Consider the following 27,736-nt stretch of genomic DNA (forward strand, 5'->3'; position numbering starts at 1 on the left):
CTCTAGCCAAAACAAAGGTAGAACACTTCAGAGGTAAGCTTGGTATAGTTGAAATGTAAAATTCTAAGTTTTGAGTCTCGGCATTATTATTGTACTAATATATTCTAAAAGATGTTTAATATAAACTCCTCCTGTCATTTTGGGCACTTGTGTACATCATTAAGAAGTGACGACTTCTGAATGATAATCACTTGTATTGTCAGTAGTTATTGGAAGGTGACGACTTTACAATAACTCTAAAATCTATCATGATAGATAGCATATGGTTGATATCTGTGAACATGTCATGATAGTGCATATTTCTTATAACAATTTTTATCATAAGGTTGATATCCTAAAATTGTTGAGATATATCATGGTGGATATTAAGTGCTTAATATCTATGAGTATGCCATGATTTCCATACATCCCTATGGTAGGCATCATATGGTTGATGCTAGTGCACATACCATATTGGGCATGTTGAGTTCTGGTAAGTATCATAAGTGTTGATACTTGTAGGCCATTGCTCCTGATATCATATAATGATCTCTACTACACGATGTGTAGTTTCCTACATACATATAAAACTTGTAATCCTCCTCCCTAGCTAAGAGGGAGTGTTAATGTTTTATAGCTTCGATCGGAGAAGTCTCATATGTATAAGTAATGCATATTATCGTTGACATGAATATATATATATATATATATATAATAAGTGTCATTATTATTATATATATACATAACGAATATTTATTATTGTTTATACAAATCAAAATATGAGCACCGTATCCATAAGTGTCGATTATATTGATCATTTCATTTGATCAATATGAATCGACTTTTCTTATAAAAAAATCCGATATATATTTAACATCGTGCATATCAACTTAAGTCGATCTCCTTCAAAACGATTATGGAAATCGTTGTTGCACATAACAATAATGATTAACAATTTGAAGAATCATTAAATACTAAAAGATAAGAGAAATCGTGGTTGTATGTTAAACCGAATAAATAACGATTAAGATATCGTTGCTTTGCACAAACCTTAGGCATAGAGACATCGCAATGAAGAGGCATGTACGTGGAGACTTCTCCACGTACATAGAGGCATGTCTGTCCATTGACATGCCTATACCGTAAGGTATATAATATGGTGCAGTTCAAGTTGAATAAGGTAAGTACAGTAGTCATAAGTGCAAGCCTTTTAGATATCGATCTGCCTCATATAGCAGACTCTTATACAAATTATGCATTATGTTGTATTCCCTTCATATGTGCAGCAACATGCATTCAAGAGTTCATTGACATATAAGTTAGTAAAAAAAAAAAAACTGTTTACGTATCAAATCTGATCCAAACTTTAACATAGTGTTGTCTTTTATTAGTTATAATTGGGCGAATAAAATGGAGAATATAACTCCGATTTTAGTTTAAATCAGAGTGTTTCCTAATTAAACGGTTTTAGCAACCCTGTTTCAATGTATCATGCTTGGGAAAAAGGGCTTTGTTTTCAAGCATAACCCGACGGATTTCTAATTGTTTGATGTTAAATTGTTTCCTGTAATGAATTAACGAAGCATTTTAAGTTCGATTTTTCACTAAATCGTGATTGATGCAACTCTTGCGGGATCATTCTTAATTGCGTGATGACGTGGCTTTGCCAATGTAACATGTGGTGACCACTGGACTGGTAAGGTAGGCATTTCAGCCAAGGAATAGGTGAGCGGAATTATAAAATTTATTATTCCTTAGAATTTTCCGTGGCTTGTTTAACGGTGACCTGAAGATGGTTAGACGATAACCTAAGCCTGTTTTCAGGCGTGAGACAGGTTTGCCGGGCAGAAGTAGAAAGACAAGTCCACTTAAAACAAAGCCTATCGGCTAATTAATATCTTCTATAACTTATTTCCCCTGGTTCCTCTTTATTCCAATTACAGAACCAATTTCCTATTATTTAACTATTGGAAATGTGTGTTTTCCAACTGGTGACGCTGGTTACGCTGTGACCTAAACATCCCCTTGCTTCTTAACGTTCCAGCATGTGTAATAGGTTGTTATAATCATTTCTCGGAAATTTGATTAAATGGCTTTATAGGCCTTGTTATGCACAATTTAGCGAGTTTATGTGTATCCATTTTCCTATGCACATAAAACCCTGAACAATAATTTTTGTTTGTTTATAGCAAAAGGCAACTATCTTCCCGCAATTATTGAATAGAAATTTAGGTTGCATCAATGGTGCTTTCTTTTACCCTGATATCTTAACAAAGAGTTAACCACCTCAACTTAAGCTCATGTGACGGTACAAAAAAATTCCCAATGGATCCACTCCTCACACAACAGGGTAAAAAATATTCCACATAGATGGGAAACAGAAGTGATGCTGGCAGCATGAAATTAATTGAGCCTTAGCTTCAAAACGTACAAAATTGTATCTTAGAAATACAAATATTAGGAATAATGACATTTTTCTTTACAGTAATTAATGGAATTGTCACTGGAGGAATACAGAATTTGTACCATTCCTAGGAATACAGAAGAGTACTATGACGTCTGTAGGATAGATAACAATAAACTCGCATTATTTAAATTTTATTATACTTGAAGATTTAGAGTGCTTATGAACAAAAGCTGTCATCTATTCTGCTTACTAGATAACTTAGATGCGCATATAACGAGTGAAATAGCCGTCATCTTTGTCATCCAATTTTCTTTTCAGGCTGCAGCATAAAAATATAACTCATCAATCCATTCTCAAAAAGAAATGAATTTCTTAGAGAATAAAGAGATAATTATTCTCTGTTTGTCATAATAATAAAGGAGAGAGTCAAAGAAATCAGTCACTCTGTATTCCATGTTCTTACAAATATGGCAGGTAAAAATATCATACCGAGCATTCCGTTCTTCTCTAGCATCAAGTGCTTCGACTTCTTCATTTGAGAGAACATCAATAATAGGCTCATAGAAGTCCCATTCTTTTCTCCTCCTGATTAGCTCAAACCAATGACTATAAATCCTCTACTTCGTCATATTATTCAACACAAACAAATTTAAGCCTGCCCAAACTTAAAATCAGTTATAGTGATAGAACACAGCCATAATGATTCTGTTAAAAACTTAAGATATAAATGATAAAAACAATTTCTTTAAAATATATGATTCAACCATGCAACTGGGATGCACATGAATGGAACATTCAACATTCAATCATCTTGCTGATCTGAGTATCCAAGATAAACGATTTTTATTAAAGAAGGCATAAATAAAATGTTTAAACAACTTTATTAAACAGGGCAATAATAAACTGTTTGGTTGTCGCATCAACAAACATAGAGACGGCCTCTCTTTGACACAAACCTGCATGAGCTTCCACGAAAAGACTGCACCTTCATCATCTTACCAATCTGCATATATAGAGATGAGGCGGTTCTTTTATAGAAATGCGGCACAAAGAGCCATCTTCATCAGATTCTAAGGCATTTGAAATGACCTAGCAGCTATAGCAAGAATTCTTCGCTTGAGGGATTTTTTCTTTATTTCTTTTTCATTTTGAGTCTAGCTTCAGCTCCATCAAGACTTGAATCACACAAGGTAATAACATCTACTCTGGCATTCCAATCTTTGTCTTATGTTTATCACAGAAGGAGTGTGTGCTCGGAAGGGCAAGCAAAAAACTGGGATGTGAACCCTGACCGTCCTGACTTGGACATTTCTTTGGGTGCTATTGAAACATTGATACCAAGAAATTTAACCTTTGTTGGAGTCGATGGAGTTGCATCTTCTTTTGATTCCAATATTGATTCTGATTATTTTATAAATTTAAGTATATTCCATGTAGTTCGTTTTGTTTTTCAGCATGCATAGCTCAATCGATAGAGGCCAACGGATTGATATCTGCATTTGCGATTCTAAATGAAATATAATAATTAAATATGTTTTTTCTGAATTTGTCATCTACTTTGCTTATCTTTATATATAATGTCTCTTCTTTTTTAAATATTATTTGTTCCTTTTCAATTAATTATTCTCTACATTGTGCCTCACTTTTAGGAGGGTTTGGAAGTCCACAATTTGACTGCCATTTCCTTGCGAAAAGCTGTTTGAGTTTCCCGATTCATGCAAGAGAAATGGGTTTCCATAATGTCCATGTCTTGGTTATTCTGACTTGTCTCATATATGGACAAGCTAGCATAAAGCATGAACACATACCAATTAAAAGTCAGAATAACCAAGACACTGACATTATGGAAACCCATGCTTTACGCATATAAGACATGGACAGAAATGGGAATTGAATGAATGAAACCCAAACTTTTGTGTTCTTTAAGATTATTTCATGACTACATTTTATTCAACGGATATAAATGTAATTACTGAATGAAATGACCTTCAATTTAATCCAAACCCATGACAATTGATCATTCTGTAGCTGCAATCGCTCACAGCATTATTGCAATAATGATACACACTATTTCAATTTAGAGTCCTTCCATATGATCATGAAAATTGGATTTTATAACAAATTTTTCAGTTTACTTCTTTGAGGATCGTTAACCAATTATGCCAGATTTTGTAAATTACAGCGTGGATATTGGATCTTTCAATAGGTGATTCATAGATCATAAAACTGATTGTATAGAAAATCATTAGTCATAAAGGATTGTGATTGTTGAGTTTTAGTAAGCAGGTTGATTGCAGACCCAAACGTAAGGTTAATGTTCACTTAAAAAAAGTTCTAGGGGAATTCTATTTATTAAGTGCAAGAAGATGGATTGAACATGCATGAAATCAGCTTCATAGGTTTAAGAAGACAGAAATGGGAATTGAATGAATTGGGATACCTACCATTTCTCATCTTTATCAAACTACAAGTACAAACAATTCTGATTTTAGCCCTATCATCTGGCAATCAACGCCTAGCAAAAGATGCCTTACTGCCTCAAATTCCCGGACTTGCAGGCAATTTCCTGAATCTATGAGTTGATCTGGGCCCCGGCGATATTCATAGAGTCACATTTGCTGCACACTCAGCCTTGAATATTCACGCCTTCAGACCTCATAGTCATCAGAGCAGTTTTTCCAATAATCTTCAACTCATTCTTTTGCTTTGTACCGCCTGCCATAGGCTCTCTTCGCCAGATTGTCGTGATCGAAGCATTTCCTTGGAAAATGCTCCTGTAGACCATAGGAGGCCAACTCTGCAAAGGATTCCTCCGCCTAGGATGGGGTCTTTAGATGGACATCCTGGTTGCCTATAATCATGAGGAATGCAAATCCAACCTGCTTGCTGTCTCTGAGTAAGCTATCGGTCGGACGTGATTGCCTTGCGACCTCCATAAGAACTATCTTGTCGGTTGGGTACCGTGGAAGCCGGAGAGGGGCACCATGCCGCCCATTCAGAAATAACAATGCCGCCCATTCAAAAATAACATGTTCATTATGCAAAACAGCATTAAATCAAGTATGGAAGAGACACTCAGAGGTGTTGGAAGCCCATACTTGTAGGCCAGAAGGTACCACTTTCCCCGAGATTCCTGAAAAAAGGCCTCCTGAGCACGAAAAGAATGAAATAGTGAGCCCAACAGTCACGACCAGTAAGGCTGCCGGCCTAAATTAGACCTGGACTTTAAGGTTTGATAGTTCGAAATCCAAGCGGGGAGCCGGAGCCGGGGCAGAGCTTATAAGTCCCACTGGCGAAACCTATTTGGCTTCCTACCGACTACAGTTCCACTGTACTAACAACATAGCAGAGTATGAATCTTTGATTCACGGTTTGCTGCTAGCCATCAAGAAGGGAGTTCAGATCCTACACTGTTTCGGAGATTCAGAGGTGGTAGTCCGGCAAGTTCGAAAGCAATACACATGCCATGATAAAAGACTCGACATTTATCGCAACCGTGTGTGGGATATAATTGAGAGTTTTGACGCTTTCAACATAAGGCCATCTTCCGATCACAGAATCAGGTTGCTAATTCATTGGCGCAGGCTGCAAGTTCGCTCGAGCCTCTGTCGATGCAAAGTTTAAAGAAATTTACAGTGGAGTTGACATTAGTCCCATCTATTCCGGACAATGTCACTAATTTTCAGGTGTTCAATGATGATAAGCACATCATTGACTTCATTACAAGCTCAGATGTGTTTGCAACGCAAATTATTGATGAAGAGGAACCTCAAGAAGCCGAGATCGACATAGAAGGAGTCTTGAATCTCAGGACAAACACCATTCCTAGAGGTATGGTCTAGTTAGAAAGGATCTTCGACGGGGACCAGCTCAAATCTCGCAAGGAAGGTACTTCCGAAGGAGGCACCTGCGATAAGATCAACATTGGCACACAAGAAAATCAAAAGAATGTGCTGATTGGTAAGGTATGTACATCTCAAGAAAGAGACGAAATTCTCAAAAACATGAGAGAATTCCCAGATATCATCGCTTGGGGGTATGAGGATCTTAAGACTTATGATACTTCGGTAATAACTCATACCATAACCTTGAAGCCAGACTCAAAACCTTTCAGACAGAGACAACGGCCAGTGAATGCCCTCCTCGAGCCTTTGATATATCAAGAAGTAAAAAAATTATTGGCTGCTCGCATCATCTTTCCAGTACGACATTCTACCTGGGTCGCTAACCTAGTTCCCGTGAGGAAAAAGAGCGGTGAAATCAGATTGCGTGTCAACTTCCGCAATTTGAACAGGGCATCAAAAAAAGATAACTACTCGCTACGTTCGCTTGATGAAGTCCTACAGATGGTCAATGGATCCCAGATGATGTCTTTCCTAGACGGTTATTCCGGGTACAACCAGGTAATGGTCAAGTATGAAGATCGGCTGAAGACCGCATTCACCACCAAGTGGGGAGTGTTTGCTTATAGAAGGATGCCTTTTGGTTTGATCAATGCAGGAGCCACATTTCAGCACGCCATGGACATCGCCCTTAAGGGCCTTGTAGGCCGGTGCATCATTATCTATATGGATGACTTGACAGTTTTTTCCAAGCAAAGAGCAGACCATGTGCTTGATCTGCGGAAAGTTTTTCAGCGCTGTCGCCAGTTTGGGATATCTCTGAATCCCAAGAAGTGTATGTTTGGCGTGATCGAAGGTAAGCTTCTTGATCATGTGATTTCAGAAAGGGGCATTTCAATCGACCCCGATAGAATAAAAGCCATATTGCAAATCAATCTCCCCGCAAGCAAAAAGGAACTTAAGTCATACTTCGGGAAGATAAATTTTGTCAGAAAATTTATAATTGGATTTGCTGAAATAGTTCGCCCGCTCAACGACATGCTCAAGAAAGAATGCTAAGATAGAGTGGACCCCAGTAACTAGAAAGGCGTTTGAAGAAATCAAACAAGCTATTGTCCAGGCGTCGGTTTTGGTAAGCCCAAACTATCTAAGGCCATTCTACATATATTCTTTCGCTTCTGAACACACCTGTGCAACAATTTTGACTCAGCGAAAGGAAGAGGAGGGAGAGCACCCGATAGCATTCATGAGCACCCCACTGAAAGAGGCTGAATTGAGATATCCGAATATTGAGAAGCAGGCTTATGCTCTAGTCAAAGCTATTAGGAAATTCTGGCATTCTATACTAAGGAGTAAGATATATGCCATAGTGCCGGATGTTGCAGTAAAGACATTATTGATGCAGAACGAGCTAGGTGAAAGGAGAGGAAAATGGGTGACCACCATCCAGGAGTATGACATTGAAATTCAGCCCATGAAACTAGTACGAGGTCAAGCCTTGACACAGACTCTCGCATCGGAATGCTCAGGAATTGTACATCAGCAGTACCTGATTGAACAAGTCTCGCCAGACGAGTGGTATGATGACATAACCTTCTATCTTCTTAATCAAAGTCCATCACACCTTAATCCAGTACAGAAAAGGGCTTTGAGAATGAAGAGCAGTCGTTTCATGTTGCAAGGTGCTGTCTTGTATCGAAGAAACCATGAAGGCATCTTCCTAAGATGTGTAAATAGAAATGAAGTGCGCCAAATTATAGAGCAGTTCCATACTAAGTTTGGGACAGATCATGGGTCAGGCTTAGCAACAGCCCACCAAATCCTCAGGGCAGGCTATTGTTGGCCTACCTTATTCCGGGACACCCATGAACATGTGAAGACCTGCCATGTTTGGGAAGTAGCCACAACTAAGGAGCGAACCCCAACCATGCCACTTAGACCAGTCATAGAGGTAAAACCATTCGGCCAGTGGGCTCTCGACTTCATAGGTACGATCAACCCGCCCTCCTCTGCGCAGCACAGGTACATTCTAACCGCTTCTTATTATTGTACGAGGTGGTCTGAAGCTCAATCTTTAAAACAATGCAATGCTGATGCTGTTATTAAATTTTTAGAAGAGAACATTATTACACGCTTTGGTTGTCCTCATGCTTTGGCTTATGATAACGGTTCTGCATTTGCATCATTAAAATTTTCTAATTGGGCCTTTGATTTTGGGATAATGTTAAAGTTTTCATCTAACTACTATCCCCAAGGTAACGGTTTGGCAGAATCCACTAACAAAAACTTGCTGCAAGTAATTAAAAAACTTCTGGACAAGAATCCGAAAGATTGGCACAACCAACTCCGATTTGCCCTTTGGGCAGACTGCACCAGATGTAAGTCCACCATCGGAACTTCACCGTACCATTTGGTATATGGCCTCGACCCCATCTTTCCCATACAATTGAGAATACCAACCCTGCAATTCATGAAAGAATATCTGGAAATCGACAACACTGTAGAGGCCAGGTTGTCCCAACTGTTGTATTTGGAAGAAAAGAGAGACAACGCCATAGATAATTTTGCTAAACACCAAGAAGTGGTCAAGCATTGGTTCGACAGAAGGGCAAAAGTAAAAGCCTTCCACATTTCTGACCTCGTCCTTTGTTGGGGCAAAGCCCACGAGCGGAAAGGAGAGCACGACAAGTTTGATAATCTGTGGCTCGGTCCTTTCCAGATTTCTAAAATTTTGGGAGAAAATGCATTTCGACTTAGGACCCTAATAGGTGAGGATGTCCCCTTGCCTGTCAACGGTCAATTCCTCAAGCATTATTTCCAGTCTTAGGTTTCTCTGAAGTCTTTTCCCTTGTATATAATAGTTTAGATTCCCGTTTCCCTGTTTTAGCTTAGTTTCCCCTTTTCCTTTTTTGTTTTGGGACCCCTGTCAATTTTGAAAGGAAGCCTATGCCGTGTGCAATTTTGGTGCGATGCTAGATTTCTACAACCTTCTACTTCTAGGATCCAAGTTCGGGGAGGACTCTTGATTGATGGAGCGCCCCATGATAAGGACGGATTCATCTAGAATCCCTTTCTCTGCAAGATCTTGTTTTTGTCAAAACCTATCCCCGACATCATGATTACTGCACAAACACATTTTAAAATCGCATACAATTAGTTGTCAATCAAAGGGACACTATGTCGATGATAAGGTCCGGGGCTATGCTTTTTGCGACCACTGTTACGCTCAATCCTGCGTAGGCTTCATTGCCTACTATACCCAAAAAAAAAGAAAAAGAAAGAAAGAATCAAGAGTTAAGACGTTTTGAAATCAATTTGATATCAAGCATAAGATTAGCAAATGGGAATGCAGACATCTCTACCGGTACAGAGAAAAAGTAAAACTTTCTTACCGGAAACAGAGCAATCTCTGTGAGCTAACAGGCAATACCTCTGTCGGGGCTATGAACGCTTGCTAGCAGCGGGGCTCTATCCAGGTTGCTTTTGAAGTATCAGCTCGCTGGGCATCTTGACATTGTGAAACATTGATGCCTCAACTTTTTCTAAGCTGGAACGAACTCCACTTGCACACACTGGTTAAATCCGATTTTCGTGTGATTCGATTTGACTCTTGACATTATCTCATATTGAAAGGCCTTTCTCCTTTTTTCGTCTAAATTGTGGTGGCTAACCAGAGATTCTAGGTTCCATCCGGACTTGCATCCCCGAAAAGACTAGGAGAATTTCTCCAGCAGAGTCGCCATTTGTTGTGCGTTGCACACGCTCCCTGTCGCCGACAAGGTCCCCTTTCCTTTTTGGGCCTTTCCGTCTTCACCCTGTTGAGATCCGCATAGAGTGTCTCGCGTCCTTTTGAGCGAGCCCCCGTGATCAGTCCATGAGATGATGATGTTGAACGAAGGAGCCTGTGATTCCATGAGGTCAGTTGAGCCCTCGAGCACCAATTCCAAGAGGTTGTTTAAGCTTGTAAAATCGCCTTGGATATGCGTGGAATGATAGAGACTGGCGAAGTTCGCCAAGTAAGGGATAAAGCGTCTGAAGGTCGCATGAGGATCCAAAGATGCCAACTTCCGCATAAGAAAAATGAGAGAGATTGCATGATGTTTTTAGAAGTTTGCACGATTTGTATGAATGCCGATTTTCGCCAAGGGATATAAAGAAAATGTGAAAGTTTGCAAAATGCCCAAAAGGGGCGAAATTCGGACCTTTAGGCCAAAATGTCAGAAAATGTGAAAGTTTGCAAAATGCCCAAAAGGGCTGAAATTCAGACCTTTAGGCCAAAATGTCAGAAAATGTGAAAGTTTGCAAAATGCCCAAAAGGGCCGAAATTCGGACGTTTAGGCCAAAATGTCAGAAAATGTGAAAGTTTGCAAAATGCCCAAAAGGGGAGAAATTCGGACCTTTAGGCCAAAATGTTAGAAAGTAAAGTTTGAAAATTAGCAAATGACCAAAAAGGTCCGAAGTTTGCAAAGTAAGAGAAAGGGCCGAAGTTTGCAAAAGCACTTAAAGTACCGAAATTTTCAAAAAAGCCTCCATATCCCCGAAAATCGCGATTTTGAGGAAAAGCACGAAGAAAGTAAAGTTTGAAAATTAACAAGAGCCCCAAAATCGCCGTAATTGGCAGAACGTTTGAAAGGTTCGAAGTTTGCAAAGTACGAGAAAGGTCCGAAGTTGACAAACCACGCCCAATCGCTGAACTTCGCGCAATGGAGGAAAATCGCAAGGATTTAAAAGGTTGAAAAGTAACCTCAAAACGCCGAAGTTTGAAGACCCCCACCCCAAATGCCAAAATCGCAATTTTCGCAAACCGCCGAAGTCAAGGTAAAATCGCGTGAAAAGGGAAATGGTGTAAGGTCTGGAGGGAAAACCCAAAGAGCACAGTTTGCATTAAAGGTAAGATCGCGATTTTTACAAACCTTGCAAACTCAGTAGACCCTGTAATGGCTCACCGTAGGGCAGAAACGTGAATCTTCATAATCTGAAACCCTCTCCATTTTGCTGAGGATCGCGTAAGGTAAGATCGCGAAGTTTTATGAGCATTGAAAGTAAAACGTCATTAACACCATTCTCAGCGCCATAAAATCACGAGGTTAGAATTCGCCAAACCACCAAGGTGATAAAATCGCTATGTCTAAGTGTGTAAATCTGCATTTTCCTTCCAAACCATAGGCGCAGAATTTTGAATAGGGAGTTAACCGTTGAAATTTAAATTGCGCACTCTCCCATTCAAAATTTGGAATTCGTTATTGCAAGTCAAATCGTGCAATTTCTTGCCATTCATTTTCACTAGGTAAGTGTGCTTTACCTCTCTCGATCGTCTGAAATATTTGCAAATTGGATAGATGTGTGTGCAAAAAATTGATTAAAATGCTTAAGTCTTCAAAATCGCATCTTTTTCCGTTTGTAAGGCATCATGCAAAGCAATTGAAATCAGAACTTACTCCTAAGAATCAACTAGAAAATGCATTTTCAAACTTAGGAAAATTTCTCAAGCTTTGTCCATTTTGAAATTAATGACTAAGTGTAAATCCGCAATCGAAAAGCTTCATAAATATTCATGTTTAAATCAATCAGGGTTTTAGCCAACGAAATCATTGTGTTCTTTCAATTCGGGTTTTCTTTGAATTGATCCTTGAATGCTGACATATCCTTTATCTAACCCGTTTTACTTCCTCTATGTTGCCTCGTAATCCGTGTCCGGCTGTGTAGGATAAATGCCTAAATCGGCGGTAGAATCATCAAAGATGCCTACTACAGCCGAGACATCGCGAGCATCCAAATCAGATATCCCTCGCAGAGTCGAAAGGATGAAATACCAGTATCAAAGAGGGGGACTGAGGGAGTCAAAAGTTCAGAGTGTTTGGGACAATGTCGGTGATACTGACCTAGGCCATATCGATATCCAAGATTTCAGAAGCCGAGTCTTCTCCCCTGATGCCTATGGCAAGCCTATGCAGATGATGGAAAGTGGCATCGCCCAAGCAGCGGGATTTCCCCTAGCAGTGCAAAACTACGAGTTAGTAGTGGAGGCTACCTGACATTACCAACCAGGTTCCGGATTGGTGCTCCTCGAGGACATGGTCCTCGCTAACTTCACTCCTGAGGCCATTGGCGACGCATTTGACATTCCCTTCCCAAACAACCCTATAGCAACAACTATAGATGAAGTGCAGGGGGCGTATGATATGAATCCTACCAGATGCAGAACGCTGATAAATGAAGAGTGGTACAGGGAGATAAGACCCCCAAGCGTCAGAATTGGAAAAAAGACCCCAAGAAGCGACTTTCACAATGAGCATGGGGACATGGTCACATTGCTCAACGGGGTTATGGGACTCCCCAAATCCAACTACTTTGAAGAATGGATGTTTTACTTCACAGAGCAGGTTTTCGCTGGGAAATCCAAGTTTGACTGGGCCCAGATCATAAGTGATAACATCCACACTCAACTGATAGAACTCGAGACAAAGAAGTACTTCACTATGACCTCCTATTTGGTCTACATGTTCGCCAAGAACCAGCCGCTGCCAGGTTTGATAATGAAAGGTCAAATCGGGAATGGACCTGATCAAGTAAAAGTATACGATTGTTACCCACAGCTACACTATCAGGATATAGCTCAGAGGGAAAAGAACAGCCCGGCCTATGCAGTTGGCCAGTATGACATCCTGCCATTGGGCGGCATTGTGAACTCTGCAAAGGATGAACATGTTAATAGACTCTTGGTGGTCTAGATGCTGCGTCTGCTCCGTGTATTTGCTGAAAAAAATCTTTAAAACTGTTGAACAACTCATTTTCTCCTTGGGATGGCATCATTTTATCATAATTCTCCGCAATTCCTCCCAGATTCCGTACTGGATTCGAACATTGTACCAACAAAACTTCGTTTGTTGAGCCTATGTTAACCCTGTAGGTGCCCATATTTGATTCTAGAAACAAAGTCTCATTGGCCTAGTTATATTCAGTAATCATCAACCTGAGCCTATGCTCAGACTCAATCCGGATTTGATTTGCTACACCTCTCCATGGTAACCACATATGCGTAAAACTGGAATGCAGCCAGCCGTTAAGGACACGGGTCGTGTCTTGGTTCAGCAACATGCCATATGCTCCTGGGATGTCCACTACTTGGATATCAATAAACATCTGGATACGTGGATCTGCTGTCAACTGCATGTGTATATTGTTTAACTCTCCCACCATGGTCACTTCAGATTTATCTAATTGAGTAACTTTGATGGGGGTTAGGCCTAGAGCAGTGCATACCGATAGAGGCATAACATTAGCTGAAGCTCCTGAATCTATGAGACAATTATGCAAGTTCTTACCAAAGATTTTGAGAGTTAATAGGAAAGGTGGGGGTTCTAGCTTCTCAGTAAACAAATTAATAGTAGGCTCGGATGGGAGGGTGTCATTGTTCATGATTGAGATATCTTGAGTTCTTCCTCATGCACGCACTCCAAAACCAATTTCCATGGGCTGATCATTTGAGAACTCGGGCGGTGCAGCATAATTTACTGTTGCACCCCTAGGATTCGTTGGTCCTCTTACCTCATTGATGACCCTCTGGGGCTGCCTTGGTGGCACTCTCGGTCCGGAGTTCTCATCGGTTCCTTTAGACTGAACCGGCAAGGGTTCCTTAAGGCTGCCCAAGACCATATCCCTGACCTCGAAAACTTTCATCAGTTCAGCAAGGGATAAACTGATTTTAATCTTCTTGAATTCATCTGCTACCAACTGACCTAGTTTAGTAATTTCTATATTGCTAGATGGTTTATCAGTTGGGCCCTGATTCGTGACAGCAGTCTGATTCTGCGAAACAAGTATTCTCGGAGGGGCTTGCATCTTTTGCAGCTGACTTTGGCTCGCATACTGCTGCAATGCCTTAGGATAACTTGGGTTGTTGTTGGCATTCTGATCTAGAGGAACTTGAATATCTTTGGGAGGCGTGGAAGTAGTATAAGAGCCACTATTGTTGTTCTGGTTATTATTGTTATAATACCCCCGATTGCCGCATTGGTACTGCTGGAATGCATTCACATCAGCAGGCTGGTTTGGGTCTGCAACCTCATTGTCATCCTGATTAGGGAAGAAAAATGAGGGAATATAGGTCTCTAAGACAAGCGTTGTATCATACCTCGATGATGGAACTATTTCAAACCCGGTGGAAGGGAGCACTGGTTGAGGCATTGTGTTCCCAACCTCTCGCTGGAATATATTTGCTGCCACCTGAAACTCATCACATTGCAGCTCTGAGTGTTGGTTGGTATTATGTAACCTGCACCAATTTGATAGAGCTGCCTCTGCCAAAAATACCCTATTTGTTGGCCTATTTTCTGATGCTAGTGGGTTATCTAGCGGAGTAGGGACTCCTCAGTTGTTAGGATGGGTGTTCCATGTCCTTGTGGACCGTTGATATCCTTGGTTTTGGTACTGACCTTGGTGCTGACCTTGCTGCTGATTTCTCTGACTACTCTGTAATTGGTTATTCTAATTTCGCAGATAGGTAACTTTACAGGAAAGTTTCTTCATTTGCTCGGTCAATTCTCGCACCTCATCCTTCTCCTCTTGAGTTCTAGACGATACTGTAGTATTTTGCAGATAGACGGGTTGTTTAGGAGGGATTTGAGATATAGGCGGTCCTAGGTGGAGCACCAATTGATTTGTAGGCTGTTGTGCCAATTGTGGAATAGGATTCATAATAAGCATTTGGTGAGCCAAGGCCTGGCTGATTTCTTGAATTTGGCTAGGCATAGCGGGAGGTCCTAATTGCATCACTGGTCCGACGATGTTTTGGCCTAGTCCCTTGTTGATCTCCATAGCCTTAGCATAGGCTTCAGTTAGCCTGGTCGGTGCGGGTTGTGACTATCGGACAAACATAGCTGTCCAATAGTCTAGAGCTGAATAGTAGATTTCCCTTGCTGAAGCATCACTTACCACATACGGGTCTTGCAATCGGGTGAAGGCTTTATGGAACCTGTTGTTGAAGGAACTAATTGGCTCATGTCCCTGTCTTTTGACTTCTACAAACTATCTGTATAGCTTTGTAGGGGTTATACTTTCCCATAAAAGTTGTCTTCAGCTTCTCCCGAGAGTCAATAGAAGATACCGGCAAGTGGATAAACCAGTAAAATGTGTCTTCCCCCAATGAATAAGAGAAAAGTCTACATGCAACGTCTGCATACTCAATTTGTCTATTGCGTAACGCATCTTCAAATATCTTAATATGCTCCTCCGCTGTTCTGTTTGGATCATTTACATGAAAAATAGAACAGAACCTATCCGGGCTCTTGGGCATGTTATGGTAAGCTGGGAAAATGATAGGCGACGGATTGTCTACCAACCAAGTAGCACCGTTTGGAGCAGGTGGGTTGTGCGCCATCTGTGGCTGATTTCTTGAATTTATAATGGGAACTGGAGTTAAAACAGCTGGAGCTGTAAAAATTGCACTTGCTGGAACAGCAAACTGCTGATTTGAAGAACTGGGCTCACTGGGGTCTGCAACCCAGCAATAATTTTTGCGCCTATAAAAGTGAAATCCAGCAAATCTTTCCCGCTCTGGGCTAGATTTTAGGACTCTTTCGAATCTCTCCGAAGGGAAAGATCCAATTCGTTCCAACGTGAGTTATTTCCAATGTCAATTATGTTGATGTAGTGCGGGAGCAAGTGCAGGAGCTAAATTAGCCTCTTCCTGATCTCTCTGATTTTGTGCGTCGATGCGATCAACAATTTCCTATTCCTCCTCAAGGACAAGACGCATCTGAGACCAGTCAGGATAATTTCTTTTCACAGACCAGGCCAAGTTGTATAACTCTGTGATGAGGTTCTCTTGTTCGTCGCTGAAATTCAAATCTGGTTGTATCATTGGTTCGGGGTCTCTTCCTGGCTGAGCAGGATTAATGGGCCGACCCATCACTTACCATATTAGCGGACTGGAAGGAAAACTGCCGGACCTCTTTAAGAACTTGCTTGTGGAGGGCGGCGATCCTTTGTCTATCTAGATTTTCCTTGACTGCAGACTCTATTTGCAAACCCTTTACTTCTTCTTGATTAATAGTGCGACTTACTTGTCTGAAATGAGGATGATTTGCTTCTGATTTCCAAGCAAATGCTCGTAATTGATCTGCAATGTATGACTGGTTCAATCCTTGACCAGGCTGTTCAAGGGGAAGGTCGAGCAAGAATTCATGCAGCAATACCATACTGCATTATTACGCCCTCCTTCTAGCGCCAATACTGTTGTGCGCGGAGGAGGGTAAAAAAAGAAAAAGCTATAAGGTTACTCTTCACAAATATTGATTGATATGATGCGGATTTAGCTGTTTAGACATTCATCATAGCCCTCCTTCTAGCGCCAATTCTGTTGACGTGTCTAAAGTCACATTGCTGCAAACTCCATACGGCCAACGCAGAATAGAATGTACTCGCTGAGTATCCTATCCTCTCTTGAGATAAGGAAATCCTTAATGCTATTTCTTACGTTTGATCAAAGGGGACAACCTCAAGGTTTCGTTTGTCGGCTCTTGACTGCGGGATTACTCAGTGGTTTGATGTGTTTTTTGCTGGAAACACAAGTGGACTTACGGTGAAATAGGCAATTGCTGGATGGTTTCCCTAGGACTTTGATAGTCTCGCTTATCGAATGGTTTAAGTTGGGTTGATACTGTTTTCAACAGGACTGCGGATTCTTCATGGTAAAAAAAAAGGGAAAAAGGAGAGATAGGGAGAGAGAGGTAGAGAAAATCTAAGTTATTTAACTAAGATAGCAGATTCAGTAAACAGACAGACACCTCCAAATAACTAGATTAAGCATTACCAGCCATTTAAGCACAATACTTGTATCAATCTAGTGCGATCTTCAAGGGAAAATTGAGTTTTCATGCTATTAAATACAACATCAGAACTTTAACATTCATTCAGTAAGCATTCAATAACCGTACTAAGCATATGAAAGGTTCAGATTAACCATACAGAAGGAAAGACAATCAGCCATTCCCTAATGGTATGAACAGCGAGGATTCTATCGGATATTTATCTGAAAAATGCTATATAAAGGAAAGAAACACAACTGAAAATTCTAAATTAATGAAGAAGGAGACCATGCACTCACAGGGAAACTTGAAACAGTCTTAACTTTGCATTAAATCCTGTAAATTTCGCCAAAGCTTCAGCAACAATCCATGTTCTTACAAAATGAGGGAAAACCAGTCCCTTAAATAGGCTTCAAAATGGATGAATGGCCAAGATCTAATCTAAACAAATGGCCCAGATTCATCCTTACAAAAGAGTATTCATACCCATAAATGGAGGGTAAATATCAGCAACTACCCCAAAGGGAGCAATAACTACCAAAAAAGGTAATTAAAACTTATCCAAAATAATCTATAAGTGCACATACATAAAGTTTACATTGAGTTGACTTGGAAGTCAAATATGACCCTTTGGCCAAAAAGTGCACTTTTCAAAATCAAAAGGAAAAAAGCACTTTAGGAGAGCACTTTTACCTTTTCAGCTTCACATCCCTTTTCCAGGAATTCATCCTCGCCGTGCAAATATTCTTGCCAAAGGTCCCGACCTGCTGCACGTTCCTCACGAACATACTGTTGGAACCTGATGCACAGTTGGAATAGCAAGCTAAATGGAGGCATAGGAGGATGACGAATTTTATATTGCATGCCTTCAAGGTATTAGTCTACGTGCTTCAAACCGTCCTTCCAACTGGAACGATTACGCTGGAAGCACATGTCTGAATGGAATTGACCAGCAAAAATCAGGTCCCTAGCGGAATAGGTGATCCTATCCGTCCCTAGTCTTTCCTCCCAGTCCGACTGTATCACTTCATCGGACAGGTCATTTTGCCATCCCGAGACCATTGATCGGAGGATTGTCTTGCTGAGTTCTTGCATGGTTTTCAGAATTGTCTCGCATGCATCGTGTTCTTTATCAATGATTTCTCGTGTCATTCTTCATGGTGATAGTCCAGTACCATTCTTTGAAAATGCCGATATCATGGGGGTGCAGGATGTTGGAGAGTGTGGGGATCTGTGCTTGGGTCCAAAAGAGAGCTCTTACGAGGGGAAGAGTTGTGGCAACCACTTCATGCATTCTGAGGGATTCTGTTTTTACCTCCAATAGTCTGACCAGGGTGGTCTCTCGATGGTGGGCCATTTCTTTTACTTCTTCAAGGATTCGTTCTCCCCTTCCTTTAATGCCTTGTATCCATTCTCTGACGGCCCTTGCAATATCCCGTACTCCTTCAAATTCCGTTGTGGTTCTTTGTGCCAATGTCGTCGGGGGAATGTGGGATTCGGAAGCATTGTGTAATGGCCTCAGGAGTTGATCAATGTACCCCTCGGCCTACTCAGCACGAGCTTGATACATGTTCTTTTCAACTGTTATCTCTTCAAGTTGCCTGAGTATGTTCTGTACTGAATCCCTGAATTACTCCTTTTCTTGTTCCTTAGTGGCTCGTCCGATGGGGACAGTCGTGAGGCTGTAATCTGCCAGTGTAATCTGATCTGTTGGCTTGTCTACAGGCGTGGTGGCGATGTGAAGAGTACGGTTCCTTTGCTCATCTTTTGTTATTCTGGAATATGGCTTGGACTTTTTCTTCCCCTTGGCTTTAGCTTGATCGATACGTGAGAAGATGTCCTCCAAATCGATGGGTGGCTTTGTGGCAGCCTTGCGCTGAGCTCAGGCAATTAACCATTCTTGAGGTACAGTCTGGGTTGATGCTATGGTTAAGTTTGCACTCTGTTCTTTGACATTTTCAGCTGTCTCATCACAAATTTGCAGTTGTTCCACTATAGGAGTAGAGGAGGTGCCGAGTTCTTTGCTTGCAGCCGAGTTTTCCCCCACTTCACTGAACAATTGCTCGGTGCCTTCGTGTGATGGTTGCTCTTCAGTCTTTTCGAGCTCGCGGGTCTCCTCTGCCCTTTCCTCTCCTTCAACGATAGAGTCATCCTTGGTAGTACCATGCAGGAGCAACTCATGGCGGCTCTCTTGGGTGGGTTCATGCAATTCAATCCCCTGAATAGATGGAATCTCTCCTTCCTCTATTTGGTTATCTGGTTCGGCTGATCAATTACTCTTAGCTCGGCGTCCAGCATGTCAGGTGCGGGAGGATCATCAGCTTCAAATGCATCAATGTCACTCAGGGAAGGCGGAGAAGGTATATAATCCAATTCTACTATATCATCGGACGAACTTCTCGGACTTGCAGGCAATTTCCTGAATCTGCGAGTTGATCTCAGACACGGCGATATTCAAAGAGTCGCATTTGCTGCACACTCAGCCTTGAATATTCATGCCTTCGGACCTCATAGTCATCAAAGCAGTTTTTCCAATAATCTTCAACTGATTCTTTTGCTCTGTACCGCCTACCATAGGCTCTCTTCGCCAGATTGTCGTGATTGAAGCATTTCCTTGGAAAATGCTCCTGTAGGCCATAAGAGGCCAACTCTGCAAAGGATTCCTCCGCCTGGGATGGGGTCTTTAGATGGACATCCTGGTTGCCTATAATCATGGGGAATGCGAATCCAGCCTGCTTGTCTCTGAGTAATCTATCAGCCGAACGTGACTGCCTTGTGACCTCCATAAGAACTATCTTGTCGGTTGGAGGGGCACCATCGAAGCCGGCTATCCGGATGTAGGAGAACCTTGGGAACTGGATGAACCAGGCTCCGTATCTCTATACTAGAATAGTAGCTTGCTTCGAGAGCCTTATGTGTAATCCTCCCTGCATAAGCCTGACCAAGCGCATTGTGAAGGCGTCATTGACGCGCTCATACTGGCCAACTGCATAGGTCGGGCTGTTCTTTTCCCTCTGAGCTATATCCTGATAGTGTAGCTGTGGGTAAAAATCGTATACTTTTACTTGATCAGGTCCATTCCCGATTTGACCTTTCATTATCAAACCTGGCAGCGGCTGGTTCTTGGCGAACATGTAGACCAAATAGGAGGTCATAGTGAAGTACTTCTTTGTCTCGAGTTCTATCAGTTGAGTGTGGATGTTATCACTTATGATCTGGGCCCAGTCAAACTTGGATTTCCCAGCGAAAACCTGCTCTATGAAGTAAAACATCCATTCTTCAAAGTAGTTGGATTTGGGGAGTCCCATAACCCTGCTAAGCAATGTGACCATGTCCCCATGCTCATTGTGAAAGTCGCTTCTTGGGGTCTTTTTTCCAATTCTGACGCTCGGGGGTCTTCTCTCCCTGTACCACTCTTCATTTATCAGCATTCTGCATCTGGTAGGATTCATATCATACGCCCCCTGCGCTTCATCTATAGTTGTTGCTATAGGGTTGTTTGGGAAGGTGTTGATGTGTATTTTGTACACAGTCAAACACAGAATAAAATACCTAAAGGTACCTTATCCTCTCTTGAATAAAGTCTCTGAATGCTGAAGATGTCACGAAAAGGATCAATCGGGATGACTTCAAGGTTCTTTGTATGTAGGATCTCTACGTGTGGATAAGCTCTTTGTGGTATGATGTGATTTTGCTAGAATCACAAGGGAACTTACACTTGATGACCTAAACGTCTGATTTGCTTTGAATATTACTGGAACACAGGATTTCACTAGACTAGACTTTGAAAAAAAAGGAAAAAGGACGAAGGTGAGGAAAGGATCTAATTCTGATACTAAGGAATGTAAGAGCAATGATTGATCTTTGATGAAATTCTAACTAAGTCTTGTTTTGACATCCCAGGACCATCTCCACAAGGTTAGTGCGATCTTCGAAGGAAAGCTTTATGATGTTCAAATCATCACTACAGGCATGGACACCATCAGGCTGATGCATATCAATGAAGAAGCGACAATTGAAGTTAAGCTTAAGCTGAATGATTCCAGTTGACTACACAAGGCAAGTCTGCAATCAACAAACTGCTAGTAGTATGGATATATGAATTTCACCATCAATCAAACACATTTCTTCCACTCATCTAATAACATGAAATCAAAACTAAGAAGTATAGAGACCATGCAAATTGTTGAATCGACTTATAAATTTCACCATTTCTTCAATGAAGTTTTACAAGTCTTTTACAACATCTTGACAACAATCTTTGCCTTCTCTTTCTATTCTACTCTAACTGCTATTCTATCAACTGACTATCCACTATTAGCTAACTATTCACCTTCTAAGTACTCTCTATTTTCTATTAGCCTTTACAAATGAAGAGTCGGGGCTTATATAGTGCCCTTAATACAATTCAATGGCTAAGATCAATTCGAGATCAATGGCCAAGATTCTACAATGAAAACCCTAATTAGGGTTTGTTACAACAAACTCAATTCTGACCAATGAAATAATTGTATTAATTGGACACATGTCTTCTCTGGAATATTTGACCAATGGATAGTCGGTGTAGGTACATCGAAGTTTGTGCCGCCTCCCATGAGTTAGGTACATTGAATCTGGACACGCTGAGGTGGACCAACCCAACTGGATGAGTGATGACTAGGATGCCACCTTGTCTAACACTTGGTTGATATCCAATTCGACGCTGAAACTGTCTACTTCTTCAACGAACCCTTGCTCTGACTTCTTTTGTCTTTGATGTGCAGGATGATGATGTACCTCGCCTTGGAATGCTGGATTGGAAAAGGTTATTCCTGATGATGCTTGACCAAAGAAGGCCGTCCTTGTCGATGCTAGACTGGAGGAGGTTTTCCTTGTCCTGACTTGATCTTCTTTGATGAGGGTCCGCCAAGTAATTGATTCTCCGACTCCGAGGTCGCCATTCGATGCCTACACAAAAGGATTAAAGTTAGTCTTTGAGCATCAAACCTTAAAGCATAGAATTCCAGACCTTTCAAAGGAATAGTTTAAGATATTAATTTGAAAAAGACATGATAAATCAAGAATTACACATTTTCAAATTAATTATGAATGGAAATTGGATTTTCAAGACTTAGACTTTACAAAATTGCCATGCAATCACAATAAGTCTTGAATAAGAACTTCAAAAAAATTCTTCATACCTCCTCCTTGAATGCTTAACTACAAAACCTTGAAAAAGGATGAAAGAAGACCGGATTTAGATGGACAAGGATTAGATTATAGTCCTCCCTTGGATGAATTACGCCTCCATTAGCCTTCAAAATGAGTTCCACCCTCCTGGATGAATTGCGCCTCCTTTAGCTTCAAAAATGAGTTCCACCCTCCTTAGTCTCCACACTTAAGTAGAATTTCGCCTCCAACATGCTATATTTCACTCCTCCAATTCGCACTTCAACTTCGCATTTAAAAAGGGATGAATGAATGATTAAAACTTGAACAAAGCATCTCCATTATATAGAGCGCTCACCTCTTGTTTCCCCAAGGCCAACTTGTCAATAAGGAGGTAAAAAATAAATAAAACCTTTAAAAAAGGTGGGCCGACTTGCTAAGTAAAGGCAAAATAATGCCTTGAGCGCTCATTAACAAATTTTAATTTAAAAAATTAATTTTAGATGCCTCTAAGATGTCCCTTTTGATTATCTCAAGGTCAAAAATTAAATTATTAAATTAAAATGCCTTTAATTTAATGCGAATTTGATTTAATCTTTCCAAAGGCTTCGAAGTTAGCAATTTTGGGGAATTTGAGGGATATCAACGCTTGACTAAGGTATCAATGAAGAATGCCAATAACTTTGCCCTGGACCCTTAGCAAGGGTCAGGAGCGATTTTTCAAATTAGGCCTTGAATACCTCATTGTTACACGTCCAAAACTTCACCTAGGCATCTTAAATGGCATCTTTTACTGGAGTTTGGGTTTCATTTCACTTGAATTTTGGAGGGAAGGTGTATTTAGGGTTTTTTCGCCCTGGACCCTTAGCAAGGGTCAGGAGCGATTTCTCAAATTTGTGCTTACTCCTCCATCATTTTAACCCCAATTTACCTCACAAGGTTAGGCAATGATCCCTTTCATTCATCTCATCCAAATTTGCTTTGTTTCTGCAAGGTGAAATAAGAGTTTTTAGGATTTTCGCCCTGGAACCTCAGCAAGGGTCAGGAGCGAATTTTGGGTTCTAGGCATATTTCTTCATGCTTTTAACTTGAAATCACTTCTAAGGCAAAGAACATCATGCCTCCCTCCCATCCAAATCATGAATAGCAAGATCTTGTCTTAATTTTGCAAAAAAAAGGGAAGAACTTGGAAATTTCGCCCTGGGCCCTCAGCAAGGGTCAGGAGCGATTTTTGCAATTTTGACTAAAAAGTCTTCATTTTTCCAACTTGAAACTCCTTTGCAAGGTAGGTTCTCATCTTTCATCATGCTTTTGACACTTCATTTCAACCAAACCAAGCAAGAAAGCCTCCTTCTAAACCTTTTCGCCCTGGACCCTTAGCAAGGGTCAGGAGCGAATTTTGCAATCTAGACTCAAAATGTTTCATTTTTCACCTTGAAACCTCTTTGACATTCCAAAACTAAGCAAAAACATCCCCCATAAAATTTTCGCCCTGGAACCTCAGCAGGGGTCGAGCGAATTTTAAGTTTTAAACAAAATCCTTCACTTTTTCAAATTGACACTTTCTCAGGTGAGTAAAGGGAGATGTCTTTATTTCACACATGTTTTAAGACTTGTTCTTTTTCACTACAAAATAAGGGAAATTCAAAATTTCGCCCTGGGCCTTCAGCAAGGGTCAGGAGCGAATTTACCTTTGCTGCCCAAAATTCACCATTTTTCATGCTTTCAAACCTCCAAATGCATCAAGTGACATCCAATCTTCCTTCCAGGAGACCCTGCACATAAAAATTTAGCCAAAATTAGTGACAAATAAGCTCAAATAAAATTTTCGCTCTGGACCCTTTGGAAGGGTCAGGAGCAAAATCTTCAATTGAGGCTAAACTGCTTAAGTTCTTAGTCTCAAATCATTTTACAGGGCAAGATTAGATCATTTTCCAAGTTAGGAACACGGTTTCAAGCTAAAACAAGGTGGCAAATGAAGTTTATGATGAATTTCGCTATGGACCCTTAGCAAGGGTCAGGAGCGAAATTCCTAATCTTGGCCAAAATCCATCATTTCTTCAAGGTTTTCAAACATTTCCATTTTTCCCTTCAAAATGCCTTGCAAGTCAAAATTTGGTCAAATAAGGCAAGAAATGAGTCCTAGGTTGATTTTCGCCTTGGACCCTCTGGAAGGGTCAAGGGCGAGATTTGCTTTGGACACTTTGGAAGGGTCAGGAGCGAAATTTGACTTTTTGAACTCTCCGTCCGGATTATTTTATCGAATATAACATTTAAGTATAAGTCTTATACTTTAAGTTATATTCCATATATACTTTCAGGATGTTTGAGAGTGGTTTCAGACCTCCAGGAGCTATATTGCAAAATCTAGTTTTTGGAGGATTTTCAGTTTTCCAGACTTAGTCAAATTTCAGGATCAGGACATTCCAGACTTAGCCAAATTTCAGGATCAGGACATTCCAGACTTAGCCAAATTTTAGGATCAGGACATTCCAGACTTAATCACTCACCAACTTGGCCTAACTCAAGCAGAACCTGCTATCCAGGTGATCCCCTCGGCGACACTTGAAAGTTAAAGGCTAACAGACAAAACCCTAAAAGACCTAAGAAACAAACCCTAGAAAGCAAAAAGCAGGGGTCCCCATTTGCAATGGGGCGATGTGTGAAATGGTCACAACAGAAGGGAATGTCAAATGCGTCGCCAATGGCCTCAGGAGTGAAGTTAGCGAGGACCATGTCCTCGAGGAGCACCAATCTGCAACCTGGTTGGTAATGTCGGGCAGCCTCCACTACTAACTCGTAGTTTTGCACTGCTGGGGGAAATCCCGCTGCTTGGGCGATGCCACTTTCCATCATCTGCCATAGGCATCACGGGAGAAGACTCGGCTTCTGAAATCTTCGATATCAATATGGCCTAGGTCAGTATCACCGACATTGTCCCAGACACTCTGAACTTTTGACTCTCTCAGTCCCCCTCTTTGATACTGGTATTTCATCCTTTCGACTCTGCGACGGATATCTGATTTGGATGCTCGCGATGTCTCGGCTGTAGCAGGCGTCCTTGATGATTCTACCGCCAATTTAGGCATTTATCTTGCACAGTTGGACGTGGATTACGAGGCGATATAGAGGAAGTAAAGCGGGTCAGATAAAGAATATGTCAGCATTCAAGGATCAATTCAAAGAAAACCCAAATTGAAAGAACAGCATGATTTTGTTGGCTAAAAGCTTGATTGATTTAAACATGAATATTTATGAAGCTTTTCGATTGCGGATTTACACTTAGTCATTAATTTCAAAATGGACAAATCTTGAGAAATTTTCCTAAGTTTGAAAATGCATTTTCTAGCTGATTCTTAGGAGTAAGTTCTGATTTCAATTGCTTTGCATGATGCCTTACAAACGGAAAAAGATGCGATTTTGAAGACTTAAGCATTTTAATCAATTTTTTGCACACACATCTATCCAATTTGCAAATATTTCAGACGATCGAGAGAGGTAAAGCACACTTACCTAGCGAAAATGAATGGCGAGAAATTGCACGATTTGCCTTGCAAGAACGAATTCCAAATTTTGAATGGGAGAGTGCGCAATTTAAATTTCAACGGTTAACTCCCTATTCAAAATTTCGCGCCTATGGTTTGGAAGGAAAATCCAGATTTACACACTTAGACATAGCAATTTTATCACCTTGGTGGTTTGGCGAATTCTAACCTCGTGATTTTATGGAGCTGAGAATGGTATTAATGACGTTTTACTTTCAAGGCTCATAAAACTTCGCGATTTTACCTTACGCGATCCTCAACAAAATGGAGAGGGTTTCAGATTATGAAGATTCACGTTTCTGCCCTACGGTGAGCCATTACAGGGTCTACTGAGTATGCAAGGTTTGTAAAAACCGCGATCTTACCTTTAATGCAAACTGTGCTCTTTGGGTTTACCCTCCAGACCTTACGCATTTCCATTTCACGCGATTTTACCCTGACTTCGGCGGTTAGCGAAAATTGCGATTTTGGCATTTGGGGTGGGGGTCTTCAAACTTCGGCGTTTTGAGGTTACTTTTCAACCTTTTAAATCCTTGCGATTTTCCTCCATTGCGCGAAGTTCGGCGATTGGGCATGGTTTGTCAACTTCGGACCTTTCTCTTACTTTGCAAACTTCAAACCTTTCAAACGTTCTGCCAATTTCGGCGATTTTGGGGCTCTTGTTAATTTTCAAACTTTACTTTCTTCGTGCTTTTCCTCCAAATCGCGATTTTCGGGGATATGGAGGCTTTTTTGAAAATTTCGATACTTTAAGTGCTTTTGCAAACTTCGGCCCTTTCTCTTACTTTGCAAACTTCGGACCTTTTTGGTCATTTGCTAATTTTCAAACTTTACTTTCTAACATTTTGGCCTAAAGGTCCGAATTTCGCCCCTTTTGGGCATTTTGCAAACTTTCACATTTTCTGACATTTTGGCCTAAACGTCCGAATTTCGGTCCTTTTGGGCATTTTGCAAACTTTCACATTTTCTGACATTTTGGCCTAAAGGTCCGAATTTCAGCCCTTTTGGGCATTTTGCAAGTTTTCACATTTTCTGACATTTTGGCCTAAAGGTCCGAATTTCGCCCCTTTTGGGCATTTTGAAAACTTTCACATTTTCTTTATATCCCTTGGCAAAAATCAGTATTCATACAAATCGTGTAAACTTCTAAAAACATCACGCAATCTCTCTCATTTTTCTTATGCGAAAATTGGCGTCTTTGGATCCTCGTGCAACCTTCAGACCCTTTATCCCTTACTTGGCGAACTTCGCCAGTCTCTATCATCCCACGCCTATCCAAGGAGATTTTACAAGCTTAAACAACCTCTTGGAATTGGTGCCCGAGGGCTCATCTGACCTCATGGAATCACAGGCTGCTTCGTTCAACATCATCATCTCATGGACTGATCACGAGCTCGCTCAAAAGGGCGCGAGACACTCTACGCGGAGCTCAACAGGGCGAAGACGGAAAGGACCAAAAAGGAAAGGGGACCCTGTCGGCGACAGGGAGCGTGTGCAACGCACAACGGTTATTTTCATATGTGCTGGAAGAATTTAAAAAGATAAAGGTCAGCTTACCCTTGATTGAGCTAATGAATATTCCTGAGGTTCAAGAAACACTCTTAAGTAGTTTGAATGAAGTTGTTGCTCCAAGGAACACTTCACTAAACATGCTGAACAGAAATGTACAAAATGTTCCAGCGAATACGAATGTTGTTCACAATGAACCAGAAGTACCATGTAATGCATTTGATGCTCCATAACAGCCTCCTAATTTTGTACGAATGGTTCAAACATCAAAACAAGGAGACATAACGCCGGAAGAGGTTCTTAGGGACATGGACATATTCCAAGAAGAAGAGATTTTGACAAATGAGCTCCCACGGACTTCACAAAAGAAAGAGCTTGTCCAAGGAAAACAAGAAGAGAATCAAGATGTTAATAATCAAGTAGAACATCCAGTAGTCTTCTACCAAGGAAAGGGCGAGCCCGCTCCGTTCTTACTATCCATCAGAATATTTGGGAAGC

At 41.0% G+C, this 27,736-nt stretch overlaps 1 protein-coding gene across 3 annotated transcripts in view; it reads right to left on the bottom strand.

Annotated features, from left to right (window-relative positions):
- Positions 1–2,352: 2,352 nt before the first annotated feature.
- LOC131044330 (chromatin structure-remodeling complex protein BSH) overlaps positions 2,353–27,736 on the bottom strand; it is a 183,138-nt gene continuing 157,754 nt past the window's right edge. For 2 of the 3 annotated variants that reach the window (XM_057977650.2, XM_057977636.2), the window contains 2 exons: positions 2,876–2,971; positions 2,353–2,705 (listed from right to left, as the gene is read on the bottom strand). In XM_057977650.2, coding sequence (XP_057833633.1) covers positions 2,645–2,705; positions 2,876–2,971 — 157 coding nt within the window. In that variant the 3' untranslated portion in view covers positions 2,353–2,644. Of the gene's footprint in view, positions 2,706–2,875; positions 3,042–27,736 lie in introns of those variants that run through there. The other variant, XM_057977644.2, reaches the window with a different exon arrangement.

Source organism: Cryptomeria japonica, chromosome 6 (genome assembly GCF_030272615.1).
Source record: "Cryptomeria japonica chromosome 6, Sugi_1.0, whole genome shotgun sequence".
Taxonomy (NCBI): Eukaryota; Viridiplantae; Streptophyta; class Pinopsida; order Cupressales; family Cupressaceae; genus Cryptomeria; species Cryptomeria japonica.